The sequence below is a fragment of the Rana temporaria genome, chromosome 4, assembly GCF_905171775.1.
Source record: "Rana temporaria chromosome 4, aRanTem1.1, whole genome shotgun sequence".
NCBI lineage: Eukaryota > Metazoa > Chordata > Amphibia > Anura > Ranidae > Rana > Rana temporaria.
Window position 1 is genome coordinate 200,937,006 of NC_053492.1, and position 14,251 is coordinate 200,951,256.

The window sequence follows — 14,251 nt, forward strand, 5'->3', positions numbered from 1 at the left end:
CTTCAAGTTATGGCAACTAAAGTTCAAGACACTTTCTTATTGAAGTCACAGGTAAGATCCAGCAGCGCACGCAAACAAGTTCATTCTCCAAAGGGCAAGAGCAGAATGAGTTCCGTTTATAGGCCTGATAAAAGTCTTTACAGTCCCTTGTCTTGAAACCTGCACCTTGCGTACCTTACAGTCATCACTAGGAACGCTCTTTACAATAAGACCCATGGGCCATTCAATTTTTTCAGCTTGCTGGTCTTTAAGCAGAATGAGATCTCCAGCTTGTATGTTAGGGTTCAGGCGTGGCCATTTCCTGCGTTCTCGCAGAGTAGAAAGATACTCCATCTTCCAACGATTCCAGAAGCAGTTGGTGAGGTGTTGTACTCGCTTCCATTGGTCATAGCACAGATTTCCTGCTTTAAATTTTCTAGGTGGAACAGGATGGACCCAAGCTTCTGGGTAAGAAGAGTAGCTGGGTTAAGGATATTTGGAGTCTCTGGATCTTTGGACACTGGAACAAGTGGTCTTGAATTGATTACGGCAGATGCTTCAGCCAGGAAGGTGTTTAAAATTTGTGGGTAAGTCTTGTGGAGTTCAAGTCCATAAGCATAGAGTCCAATATTTTATGTGTGATGCCTATCATTCTCTCCCATGAGCCACCCATGTGAGAAGAATGAGGAGGATTGAAAATCCATGTACAGCCTTTTTCAGCTAAAAGGTCTTGGATTGCCCTAGAGTTGACCTTTAACTTTCGACAGGCTCCAATGAAATTAGTACCACAGTCAGATCTTAGTGTCTTGACTGGTCCTCTGATGACTAGGAATCATCTTAGAGCATTGATGAAACTTGAGGCATCCATAGATTCTATTACTTCAATGTGTACTGCACGCACACTCATGCAAGTGAACAGCACTGCCCCTATTTGCTTGGCCACCTCAAGTTCTGCGGGCTGTTACCATCAATGGCCCAAAGACATCCAGACCAACATGAGTGACAGGTAGGTCAGTACTTAACCTGTCAACTGGCAAATCTGACATTTGCTGTTGCTAATGTTTCCCTCAGTTTGCGGCACTGAACACAGCTGTACAGTGTAGCTGTTATCTGTCTTTTTGCTCCTATAATCCTGGCCTGCAGCTCTTATTTCACCCTCTGTGAAGTGTCTACCTTGGTTCTTAACCCCTTCATGGTACTGTCGTATGAGCAAAGTGGTGATGTGATGTCGAGCAGGTATGAGAGGAATCTGTTCTTGCTCACTCACTATAAACGTCCACCAACCCTTAACATACCATCATTGTCACAGAATGGATTCAGGTTGGCAATTGGACTGTTTTTTGCAGTGTCCCTCTTGTCACGGATACATTTAATTTCTGAGCCAAAGACACTGTTGTACACTGCGTATTATGATCAATTCACCTTCAGCAAAGTCTTTTGCAGAAAGAAGCTTGTGGCACACGTGCCAGCCTTGACAGTGAGCACCTTTGTGTGAAAGCAAACTGAAATATGAACTAACCTTGCGATGGTGCGTACAAGCCTTCTCCACTTGGAGAAACGTTCAAAGCATTGACGGCCCAAGGCAAGTTTTTTTTCAGTTCTGGTGACAAGGGTTTTAACTTCAGGACGAATCTCTGGACCTTTGTCAGATTCTAGAAGACTGAAGACATGTCCATTCCCAGATTTAAGTCTTTAAATTCTGTGGCATGATCGCCAGGTTGAAAGGCTTTCATAACAGCAACACTATTTTAGGCAATCTTGTGTAGTCTGAGGTCAGCCTCAGAAAGCATACCTTGTGTCATGTGGAGCAGGTCTATGGCTTCTTCATCTGTTGGCAAAGATTTAAGTCCATCGTCCACAAAGAAATCTCTCTTAACGAAGTGTCGAGCATCCGCACCATACTCCTTTTCTCTATCAAGGGCACACATTCGTAAACCGTATGTTGCAACAGCGGGTGAGGGACTATTTCCGAAAACATGTACCTTCATGCGGTATTCAATTATCTCATTGTCCATGTTGTTGTCACGGTGCCACAGAAACCTTAGGAAGTTCCTATGGTCTTCACTTACAATGAAGCAATGAAACATTTGTTCAATGACAGCAGTTATGACAACTGGCTCCCTTCTAAACCTCATAAGTACACCTACAATGTTGTTGGTTGGGTTCGGACCAGTGAGAAGATCATTGTTCAGGGACTTGCCTTGATGCATGGCGTTGGAGTCAAATACTACCCTGATTTGTTTTGAAATACATGGATGATACACTCCGAAGATAGGTAGGTACCAGCACTCCTCGTGTCTTCAACTGACAAGGCTATTTTGTTGTCATCGCTTGTAGTACAAAACACTGTGGTACCTAGGATGTCATCACAAAGGATAGGAGTGACATCAGGTACTTGGATGATGCCAAGAGGCTTCTCTTTTACTTCATAATGGTGAGGGCACTGTTTGAAGTGGGATGCATGTCCATTTCCTAACATGTAAGTTTTGAAGGAGTGGATACGTCGCCCATGATTACCCAGCCTAGATCAAGTTTTTGTGCATAAGGGGCATCATCAGGTCCATTGCACTGCTTATGTACTTTATGTACTCTGAGAATGTCTCTTCCTAGCAAGATCAAGATTTCAACATTCATGTCCATTGCAGGAATCTCATTAACAAGGTGCCTTAAGTGAGGATGGTGATATGCAGCCTCTGGAGTAGGAATTTCTTCCCTTTCGTCTGGTATCTGGTCACACTCAACTAATGTTGGTAGGGGTATGCCCTCTTCCTTATTGATATGAGAGACCATGAACCCATCTGCCCTTCTGCCGATGGTCTCTTCACGATCAGAACAGGTTCTGAGAGTATACGGTGATGCATGTCGATCTATACCAAAGATCTCAAAGAATTTAGGCTTAACCAGAGATCTGTTGCTCTGTTCATCTATTATGGCATACATCCTAATAGCTTCCTCAGGTTGGCCCTTTGGGTATATCTTGACTAGGCATATCTTAGCACAGCATTTGTAATCTAATGCCGCGTACACACGATCAGAAATTCAGACATGAAAAGTCCGATGTGCGCTTTCGTTCGTAAAGTCTGACTGTGTGTAAGCTCCATCAGACTTTTGTTGTCAGAATTTCCGCCAACAAAAGATTGAGAGCAGGTTCTCTCTTTTTCCGACAGAAATTGGAAAATCTGCTCGTCTGTATGCAATTCCGACGTGCAAAAAAACATGCATGCTCAGAATCAAGCAGAAGAGCCGAACTGCCTATTGAACTTCATTGATCTCGGCTCATCGTACGTCTTGTATGTCACCGCGTTCTTGACGGTTGGAATTTTCGACAAGATTTGTGTGACCGTGTGTCTGCAACACAAGTTTGAGCTAACATTCCGTCAGAAAATATCCACGATTTTCTTGTCGGGATTTCCGATCGTGTGTATGCGGCATAAGTCTTCTCCACAGACTTCTGTGCATGAAGAGGAAACATTAGCTGTGGCTGGAGCATGACCTTGTTGCTCCCCTCCATGATTTGAGACCGTGTTGGAGGTAGGAGGCTGCTGTGAATTGTCTGAGGGTGGGCCCGGATGCATAGCTGTAACATGTCTGTCGCTACTGCATTCTGTGCACTTGATGACAACTTTACAGTTTTTAGCAAAATGTTCATAACAAGCACAGCACCTGTAGCATATTCCAAGTTTCTGAAGAATATCCCTGCCCTCTTGTAACGTCTTTGCCCTAAGCCCACGACATTTCTTTAGGGGGTGAGGCTTCCTGTGAATAGGGCACTGACGATTAGGGTCTTTATCTCTGTCACCCGAATCACTCTGGTGAGCAGGAGAGGATACGGGTGTTGAGATGTCTGTCCTTAACAGATATTGCCTTATTGAAGTCTCTACGTTTATCTGCTGTGTTATCATACCTTGATGATGATGATGATGATGATGATGATGATGATGATGATGATGATGATGATGATGATGATGCTGGGAAGTTGAGTTCGCTGAAGCTGGGATCGTGTCTCGTCCAGGCTTGATCACTGATCAACCTGCAAAAATATGCGAATGAAGGAAAAGATACGTTCTAGTGTCTTTTGTACCTTGAGCCCTGTTGTGCCCATTTCTCTTGCAGGCCGTATGGCAGTTTAGACACCACTGGATTGACACCATGAGCAGTGTCCAGGAAGCTTAGTCCAGGTAGACGTGGGTCTGTCTTTGCCAACTCCAGCTCCATGAGAAGGTCACTTAGATCTTGAAGCTTGCGATGGTCTTTGTTCCCTATTTTGGGAAGTTTTGCAGTCTCTTGAATAGAGTGCTCTCTATGGCTTCAGAGCTGCCATAGGCTTGCTCATGTCTTGCCCATGCAGCAACAAGACCTGCATCTGGGTGGTCAACATGCTCTGTTTTCAGTCTTTTAACACAATCTGCAGATTCTGGCCCCAGCCACTTTTATGAGCAAATCAAGTTCCTTCTTGGTAGTAAGGTTGAGATCAGCAATAGCTGCTTTGAAGGTTGATCTCAAGGCCCTGTAGCTCTCTGGATAGTCGTCAAACCTTGAGAGGGTAGTGTTAATGATCTCACGGCGTACCATATATCTGGCAAAGTCATTCAAGTCTGATCTCTCACTCTTTGGTGCCAAAGTAACTTGTGGAACCCCTCGGGTGTGAAAGTTCTTTGGTGAAGTAGGATGAGTTTTACCAGGATAACATTATGTTGCAAGAGCGTTTGACTGTGATGTAATCCCTAAGGCTTGTGCTGGCTGTGGCTTGAGCTGCGGCTTGTCACTGGAAGTCACCTTGTCAGCTAGAGGTGATTATGGTTTGCTGCATAGATGCACTTGTGTTGTAGACTTGAAGAGGCTTAGGCATTTGGAGCTGAGAGATCTCAATGTTGAGAGTCAGAACAGTATTGTTAGTAGGAAGTACAGGAGATGACTCTGTATCATTGCAAACATGCTTTAGTGCATATTCACTGGTGCGTTCAACTGGGTCTTGCAGTTCCTCCGGGATGGAATAGTGTGAGTTAGCACTTTCTCCCATCGCTTGTTCAAGGACTCTCAGCCTTGCTAGTGCAGCTGCTTCCTCACTTTCCATTTGCAGAATCTTTATTTGGGAATCTGCCTCTGCTTGTTGAGCTTCCATCACTGCTTCAAGAGTTTCCATCTCTGCTTCAAGAGTTTTGCTTTGAGCAGCCATCTCTAATTGGCGAGCTACCATCTTTGCATAGCAAGCTGCCTTTTGTGTTTCTACTTCTGCTTCCTTTCTGGTAAAAGAACTTTGCACTCTTTTTGATTCCGCATCAGCGCGGGCCTCTATTACCTTGTCGCTTAATGTAAAATTTCTGGAGCGAGGGGATCTAGAAGAACGTACAGTGTGCTTGGTTGATATGGATCTGTGAGATCTGGTCTCCTGCAGTTGAGCAATGCAGAGTTCTGCCTTATACTGAGCATTTTGCACTAAGAGATCCCTTTGTTGGTTTAGTGCATCGGTCCTGGTCAGTTCTGTTGAAGAGTCCTCTATATTACAGTCCTGCAAGAAAGCTGTGTATTTTGCAAACAGCCGCTGGTAGCGTTCATACGCGACAGATAAGCGATCTTTAGGATCTCTTAGTTCAGCTGGTTGATCATTAAAGTGTGACAAAACTGACATGCAGTGTGAAGTTCTGTCCCATAAAGCCAGCCATACACGGTTCGAATTTCAAAAGAATTTTCTTTCGAAAATCGTATCAAAGAATTTCCGTACGAATTTCGCACCGTTAGTGGGCTGCAGCAACAGCCGATTTTCGTGCAGCAAACAAATTTGAGAAATCCAACATGTTGGAAATTTTTTGAAAAACAAAAGATTTTCTGATCAATGATGGGAGAATCGTGCGAGAAATGTAATAGAAAAAAAGCACATGTGCAAGAAAAGAATATTCCCGGAGAGAAACGAATATTCCCGGCAACATGAATATTTTGTCGGCTGAATTTCGAAAATTAATGGTGGCATCATCGGATCACAAAAAAAAGGAACTTTCTGATTTTGAAAAGAAAATTTGTTCGAAATTAGACAGTGTATGGCCTGCTTTAGTCTGACAGATTGCTGGAGAACTCATCTCTAGTGGTTTCATAGTTTCCTCTGAGTTTCTGTGTCGGTTTTATTGTACGTTTGGGTCTTACACTCTATTTGGCAATATCTGCAGAATGTGCTCTCTGTATGTCTGCGGGTTCAGAGGCATGATGAATCTGCGTTGGTTCAGCCACAAAAGGGTGCTTGTCTTGTCTAGACATTTTTCAAGTTTTTGCAAAAAATGGTACTGTCTCTATAAGAAGATGAACAGTAGCTTAGACAGGTGGGGTAACACAGTTTAATGTAGAGAAACAGTTTTATCATTCACATGAGGTGCAGTAAGCTTGTGCGACCATGTGCTTTCAGAAGATGACGGATGGCACTGAGCTTGATTGCAGGTCAGGTACACACATATACACAGCAGGCTATGGGAATTCTATACATCTTTTGACTATTCTGACTCCGATTGTTGTGAAGCGATCTATCCCTTGTGAGACCTCTATGCCTGGCCTGTATAAGCAGATATAATCACCAAGGACAATCCTCATCAGATAGCTTGAACTCACCAAGTACTGATTCTATTCGCAGAGGTGCTTTAGTCCGTAACATCAGGGTTACAGGATACAACAGATGAATAGGTTGTGGTACTTATGTGGTCGATAGATAGTACTTTCTGTAGCTTACTACTTTCTGTAGCTTACTTATGCAGAATACATGTACCCTGCTACATGTGGCCTGTAGCTTCAGCCATGACACAGGAAGTACAAATCTCAGGAAGAAGGGTGGTGGAGCATTACACACAAAGGAAATATGTCAAAGATCAGAGAAAAGAAATGTGGAAAATACAAATGCATACCACAAAAGGTCACTAGATGGCAGCATGTGAACTAAACATAACGCCCATAGAAAATGGTTCAGAGAGACAGAATATATAAATTATTACATCATTACACAATGCCTATGCAGACATGAAGTGTTAGCATTTTTCAGTCAACAACACTGTCCACCTTTATATTGTTTAGAACCTTGTGTCCTTAGCAATATTGGGGAAGACAGTGCAGTTAATAGGAAATGCATCTGCATGCCCTTGTACATACTTGCAACTCTTTTCCACCATAGGTGGTCGAGAGTCCCAAATCCTACTGTATTTCAAGTCCATAAATAATGATGATCACGCAATTCTTAGCAGTCAGTCCACCCAAGCAGCAATATCTATAAGATTTTCATACCATAATTGCCAGTTCTGTGCATGCCCACATTTGTTTGGCTCTAACAGGAAAATAAAATACTAACAGAAAATGGTTTTAAAAGATTACTGTCTGTAGAGATAACAGATTTGCATAGTAGCCACTCACCCGCTTGCTTTGCTTTGTGAAGTATGGAGGTCACTTCATTTCCGTTGGCACTAGTGCAGACTCCATCTCGCGCAGCTGCACTCACACCCAGCATCCCAGAATTAGTCTTTACCCCACATAAATAGGCTGTTCCTGTACCTGCACTGTCCGGAACCTGTTTATTTACAGTGTACACCTACAGTACAATAAAGTAAAAAAACAACAGGCATAGATTGAATGACTATAATATTTTGATAATCTTGCTGTACGAGTGTAGCTAGGTTGGCACCTGTGAAAGAAATTGTAAATTCTATATGGAACTGTATTCTATTTTTTTGCTTTGCATATGTATTGCACACTGCACTCATGCTGCACATGGCACTAATAATGTTTTGATTACGTATTTGCATTCTTTCAAGTCCTGATAAGAAATTAGCCTGCCTATGTAACTCCTCTTGTTACCTAAAAAGTGCAATCGTAATATTAATGTGATACCTACACAAGCATGTATGAAAGAAACTTCAACTGTGCCTAATTAACAGAACAGCTATTTGGAAAGATGCTGATTGTAGCTTGTTGTGTCTGTTCCCTACTGCAGTAGGTATTATTAATTTGGAACCACTGATCAATATGAGGATGGGCGTTGCCAATCTATAACCTTTTCAGGTGCTTACAGGTGTTGGGGTGTAGAATAACGTTTATTTGTGTTGCTGTATGTGGTATTGGCACTGCTACACTTATAGTATGTGTAGCGCCCTGCTCCTGATGAACAGGCGCTGCTTAAAATTTTGTGGGGTTTGGAGCTGTTATTTGGCTCAGACTAGAGTGATTAAGGGCAATTTAGCCTCTGTTCCAGCCATGGCTGTGCTGGGAGTGATCCATCATTGATCGTCTGGGGGTGTTATTACCACCCCAGGCCAAGGGTGGCAGCAGTCGGGTCATGGTATATTGAGTGTCCCCCTCAGCAACAAAGCAGTGGGAGTGGTTACCCCACTGTGAATGCTGGGGAGGGGTACTTATTGGACAGACGCCATTGGTGCGGGGTTCCGTCAGTTCACGCCCCACCTGGCCAGGGGTGCGTGTTGCGAATCCTAGCTCCGGGACCATGTTAGCCCGGGACTTCGGCTTCGTCTGGTGGGCCCAGTTGTCTGGTTAGGGCCTGTACCGCAGAGGCTACTTGATGAAGGCAACCAGGGGAGGACCTATCCTGGTAAGGGCCATGCAAGAGGCTGGTACCCTAGGAGAAGGCCTGGAAGCTTCACCAAAGGATGCACTGTACACCGAGAGGCTTGACAGTGTCGCCTGTCGAATTCAAAGGTTCTAGTGAGAAAAAGCTAAAGAGATCCGGGTGCTGAATCCTGTGGCAGAGGATTCTGGACCGAAATATCTCCCCGAGAAAGGAAGGTCTGTGGCAGAGACTGTACTTTATTCCGTGCGCCATCCGGCTGCTAGGCCAGTGAGAGGGACCTATCCAGGTGAGCAATACCCACTCTGGCTAGAGTGGCGACGAGAACTGTTTGCTGGAAACAGAGTGTTTCCTTACTTACTGAACCTACCTACCCTTAAACCCCTTATTCCTCTTTTCTACTTAAGTTTTACAAAATAAGCCCCAAGATAGAGGTACATTGTGTGTGGACATTGAAGTTCTTTGGACTCTCCTTTCACCCTGGACAGCGAGAATAGAGGTAACGTGCCACCCAAAATCAAAACCAGCAGCTCCTGCGGGGGTAGTGCTACATATGTGTAACATGTTACTGGTAACCCTTCTGGTCTTGTGTAAATGTCTATTTTACTGTTTTCTGTACAGTAATGTGAGTTAGTAGGCTGCCCGAAGAGGTAGGAAGGTATTAATGTTGTTATCCTGGGTGTTCATAGTCATGCCTTTGTGGCCCATAGCTTTAGAGAGAGGCTCTTCCACATGGGAACTAGCAGGAGGGCCTGCTGCAAGATTTAGCTCTCCTAGGTGGGGCAGTGGCCATTTGTTTGTAGCTCTCCTAGGAACACGTGGTATCCAGTCAGGGTAATGATGCCAGAACCTGAAACCTAAATTGCTCTATAATATTAGGCTATATTTGCACTATACACCAGTTGTACTGGATGTGCATTTGGCTGTTTGGAATTTGAAGTTATGGTTTGCATGGCATCATCAACTGTCCTGAAATGAGGAAAAATGCTCTTATTTTTGGGATATGTGATAGAATGAGAAATATGAATACCTTCTATTTGAAGAAGGCTTTACTGTGCTATGCTAAGCCTTAAAGCAGGGTTCCGCTGAATTTCTTTTTTTTTTTTTTTTTTTACAGTCAGCAGCTGCTGACTTTTAAAATATGGACACTTACCTGTCCTCACCCGAAGTCGATCTGTCCCTCGGCTATCAGGTGGAGGCGCCCCCATCTTCCGGAAAGGAAACAGGAAGTTAAGCCTTGCGGCTTCACTTCCTGGTTCCTTACTGTGAATGCGCGAGTTGTGCTGCGCAATCTCACTGGTCCCTGCTGTCTTCTGGGACCTGTGTGTCTCCCAGTAGACAGCGGGGGGACGGAGGAAGGACCGGACATGGCGAAGATAGCCGCAGATACTGCGGCTATCTATGCCTTTAAGTGGGAGCAAATACCTGGATTACACAGGTATCCACTCCCCCCTCCCCTCAAAGGTGCCAAATGTGACACCGGAGGGGGTAGGAAGCCAAAAAGGGGAAGTTCCATTTTAGGGTGGAACTCTGATTTAAACTGTTGTATGCAGTTTAAAAACAATGGCTCTATAATATTCTGCTATAGTTGCACTAAACACCTGCAGTTCTGGATGTACATTTGGCTGTTTGGAACATTAAGGAATGATTTACATGATTCCACCCACTGTTCTAAAATGTGTTGCCTGAAACAACTGTATGCTGTTTGGTATAAATGACTGAATAATATTAGTCTATAGTTGCACCATAAACCAGCAGTTCTGAATGTGCATTTGGCTGTTTGGGGTGAAAAGCAATGATTTTTATGGCTCTGACCACTGTCTTGAAACAAGGAATAATCCTCTTATGTGATGGAATGAAAAATGTGAATACTTTCTGTTTTAAGAAGGCTCCACTGTGCTACGCACTGATTAGAGTGAAGGTTTTTTGATTTCCTTAATGCAGGGGTGCCCAACCGCTGGACCTCCTGCTCTGGGATAGCAGGTTGGCAAGCCCAGATCACGGGTTCCTGACCCAATCCAACTCGGCAGCATCAGTGGTAAGGATGGAATCGGCAGTAGAGAAAGCATGCGGTTGCAGTAGAGAGCAGAGCCGATGCTTCTGGTATAGCGCTGGCTCCTGTCACAGGCGAAGTGATACCAAATGCACTCTGCCTGGGACAGCAACAGCCAGCGATTCCCGCATGGGACAGCAAAAGCCAGCTATACCCGCATGGGACAGCAACAGCTTGGGACAGATACCTCTAGGAATCTTAAAGAAGAAGTGAAGATTGAAGCCAGTTTTCTTATTAAAAATCAAACGGCAATGGGGATATCTGTTCTCTACACTGATTACTCTGGGCTGCTTTCAAATTGATCTGCGGGTTACCTGCTCTAAACCATAGACTTTGGTTATTAGCTGTGGGTTTGTTGCACTTTCTTAAAGCGGGAGTTCACCCCCAAATCAACTTTGTGACATTAGTTCCAGCATACTGCTAACATCTGCAGTATGCTGTTTTTTTTTTTTTTCCGCTACTTATCGTTTTATGAGCCCTTGTTATCAGGCTCCGAGCGGGGAATCCTGCGGGGAGTAGGCGTTCCTAAGCGAAGAAGAGTTGATTGACGGGCTGCTAAAGCACGTCACGGCTTCCGAAAATTCCCGAAGTGACACTCGGGTGTTTACGGCGCTAAACGGCGCCTGCGCCTGCCGTGTAGAGCTGACTGCGCAGGCGTCGTAAACACCCGAGTGTCAACCGAGTGTATTTTCGGAAGCCATGACGCGCTTTAGCCGACAGTCAATCAACTCCTCTTCGCTTAGGAACGCCTATACCCGGAAGCGATCCCCGCTCGGAACCGGATAACAAGGGCTCATAAAACGATAAGTAGCGAAAAAAAAAAACCCCAGCATACAGCAGATGTTGGCAGTATGCTGGAACTAATGTCAGAAAGTTGATTTGGGGGTGAACTCCCGCTTTAAAGCACATCAAAACGTCAATGCAGGAATTTTGGTACGCTTTCAGAAAGTGCACCACACTTGCAGGATATAATACAGGCCTACCCCAGTTTTAAGTACACAATGGGGTTTATTTACTAAAGCTGGAAAGTGCAAAACCAGGCTCAGCCTGATTTTGCACTTTCCAGCTTTAGTAAATAAACCCCATTGTGTACTTAAAACTGGGTTATGCCTGTAGAATTCTATCTCAAAGTGCAGGTAACTCACAGGAAAGCCACAGATGCTCTGCGCTGCACCCGCTGTATATGTAACCTGCAGCGCATCAGTGTGAAAGCAGCCTTTGGCCCCTTTCTCATGACTGTCTCGATCGGGTCCGCCTGTACGTTTTTCAGGTGGACCCAGTCGGACCCTCCATTCATCTCTATGGAAAGGCAGATGTAAACAAACTTGTGTCCGTTTACATCCACCTACCTCCAATCCAAACTGCTAAAAAAAAACAGGAGGGGATTCGTCCCCTTCCATCTGGGTGGATTGAATTGGAGGGCCCAATGCCAGCAAGTTCTCGGGTATGATAATAAAATGTATATAAGGTATATTAGTACATGGTAGGGTGAGCTAAATGTACAGTGGAGTGGACTGAGTGTATAGGGTACACAGGGAGGAATGCTAAATGTGGAGTGCATAGTATCGTGTGATGAGTGTACAGTGTATTTCACTTCCTGCAATAAATGGACACACTTTTGCAAGTACATATTTAAAAATAACATAATAAGAAGAACCACAGGAATCATGATCCGACAATATTACATGAGAATGCTGTAAGAGGTTTACAGAACTGTTTACCTTAGAAAGTGCAACATATGGAAATTTCTCCATCTCCAAAATGTTTTCCTCTCCAGATTGCCCTTCCAATTGTCCCTGGTATATACGAGCTGCAGATATTGTGGTGACACCCATTCCTATAACAAAATGTAAAGCAATAATAAGATGGATGCAGAAAATAGAGTCCATGTCACTTTTTATAACATATTTTTTTATTGTACCATTCCTAATATGTATGGCCAATTGAATTTTCTAGCATCTGATGTTATAAATACATCAGTTGCCAACACCAGTCTATAAAGTAGACCCTTTAGGTTGAGCACACCAATGGTAAAGATGAATATATACTTAGAATATAAGAGCTCTACCCAATGCTAATTACTAACAAATCATTAACCACAGTGCAATAAATTAAAAACAAACCATAATCATAACTAATTAGTCCATAAAAAAATGTATAAATTCTTATTCTTAAGTTCATAAATATATAATTTCATAATCTTCCAGTGCAGCTTCAAATATTAGATTTTGCAATAAAAGTGGCAAGTGCTGAAAAACCACAGTCTGTGTGATCCGTGCTCCCCTCCGTGCGCCCTCACTCACCAGATGTCTATGACTCCCATGACAGAAGTCACAAGCACTTGTATGAATGGTTGGGCTCTGTAGTTCTCAATGTACCTTCATGTGATGTGAACAGATGACAGAGAAAGCAATATAGTGTAATTCCGTTTATTGGTCACATAACCAAATAATATCTACTCACATGTAAAATTGCTGTAACAAGTGTTAAAAACCCGGAACCGGAAGTAATCATGGACTTGCGTGTCACCGGACGGAAATTGCGACATCACCCGCGGTCAACGGATGCGTTTCATCCCTCCCACAAGACGTTATCAAAGGATATCCCTGGGTGGTGTTGTATGCCAATGATATCCTTTGCTAAAGTCTTGTGGGAGTGACGAAATGCTTAAGTTAACCGTGGGTGATGACGCAATTTCCGGCTATATGCTTTACGTTATATTGCTTTCTCTGCCATCTGTTCACATCTCATGACAGTACATTGAGAACCACCCATGCTGTAGGTCGAAACACAGCCCGTGGAATTACAGAGCCCAACCATTCATGCAGGCGCTTGTGACTTCTGTCATGGGAGTCATAGACATCTGGTGAGTGAGGGCGCATAGAGGGGAGCACGGATCGAACAGACTGTGGTTATTCAGCACTTGCCACTTTTATTGCACAATTGAATATTTGAAGCTGCACTGGAAGATTATGAAATTACATTTATGAATGTTATAAGAATTTATTAAATTTGTATGGACTCAATTAGTTATGGTTAGGGTTTGTTATTAAGTTATTGCACGGTTAATGATTTGTAAGTGTAGCAGGGTCATCCTGTCAGAGTCTTACGACAGGTCATCCCCGCTGGAACTTTATCCATTTTCTGTAAATATGTAAGATACCTTTAAGAAAGTTATGCATTGTGGGAATGCAACTAGCCGGAGATATGGACTCCATTGACTCGTAGGAGAAACAGACTACACTTCCCACAATGCCCTGTGTTATTGGAACATGTGACACCTCCGCACAGACTTATGGGGGGGGGGGTTATTTAAGGAAAGGGAGTGGCTGATCTCGCTGTCTCGGGACCTGCACTTCTCTCCTCTGCGGAGCTGCTGACGGAGTACAGCCGTGCTGCTAGGCCAGAAGCCTGGGCCTATCCACCGAGAGACCAGCCATCCAGACGGAAGCAAGACTCCAGCATCCGGCCCGTGTTCCTAGAGATTGAGGAGGCAGCCCAGCTGAGAACTGAAACAGTGGATCACCCCCCCCTGTCCGGGATCCTTCGTGCCGTGGAGCAGTGTTTGCCAGCGCGCCCTTTTCTGAGAAGAACTCAGGCGGATCGGCCTGTCGGGTGAGAGAGCACATGCTCAACTTCAGACTCTATGTTTAGTACAGACACCTAGTGCC

The 14,251-nt window shown here is 44.1% G+C and overlaps 1 protein-coding gene across 1 annotated transcript in view; it reads right to left on the reverse strand.

Annotated features, from left to right (window-relative positions):
* Positions 1-14,251, reverse strand: part of LOC120935691 (alkaline phosphatase-like) — an 88,910-nt gene that overhangs the window by 39,272 nt on the left and 35,387 nt on the right. Inside the window, exons 3-4 of the mRNA XM_040347744.1 lie at positions 12,302-12,417; positions 7,363-7,537 (exon numbers count right to left, since the gene is read on the reverse strand). Coding sequence (XP_040203678.1) covers positions 7,363-7,537; positions 12,302-12,417 — 291 coding nt within the window. The remainder of the gene's footprint in view (positions 1-7,362; positions 7,538-12,301; positions 12,418-14,251) is intronic.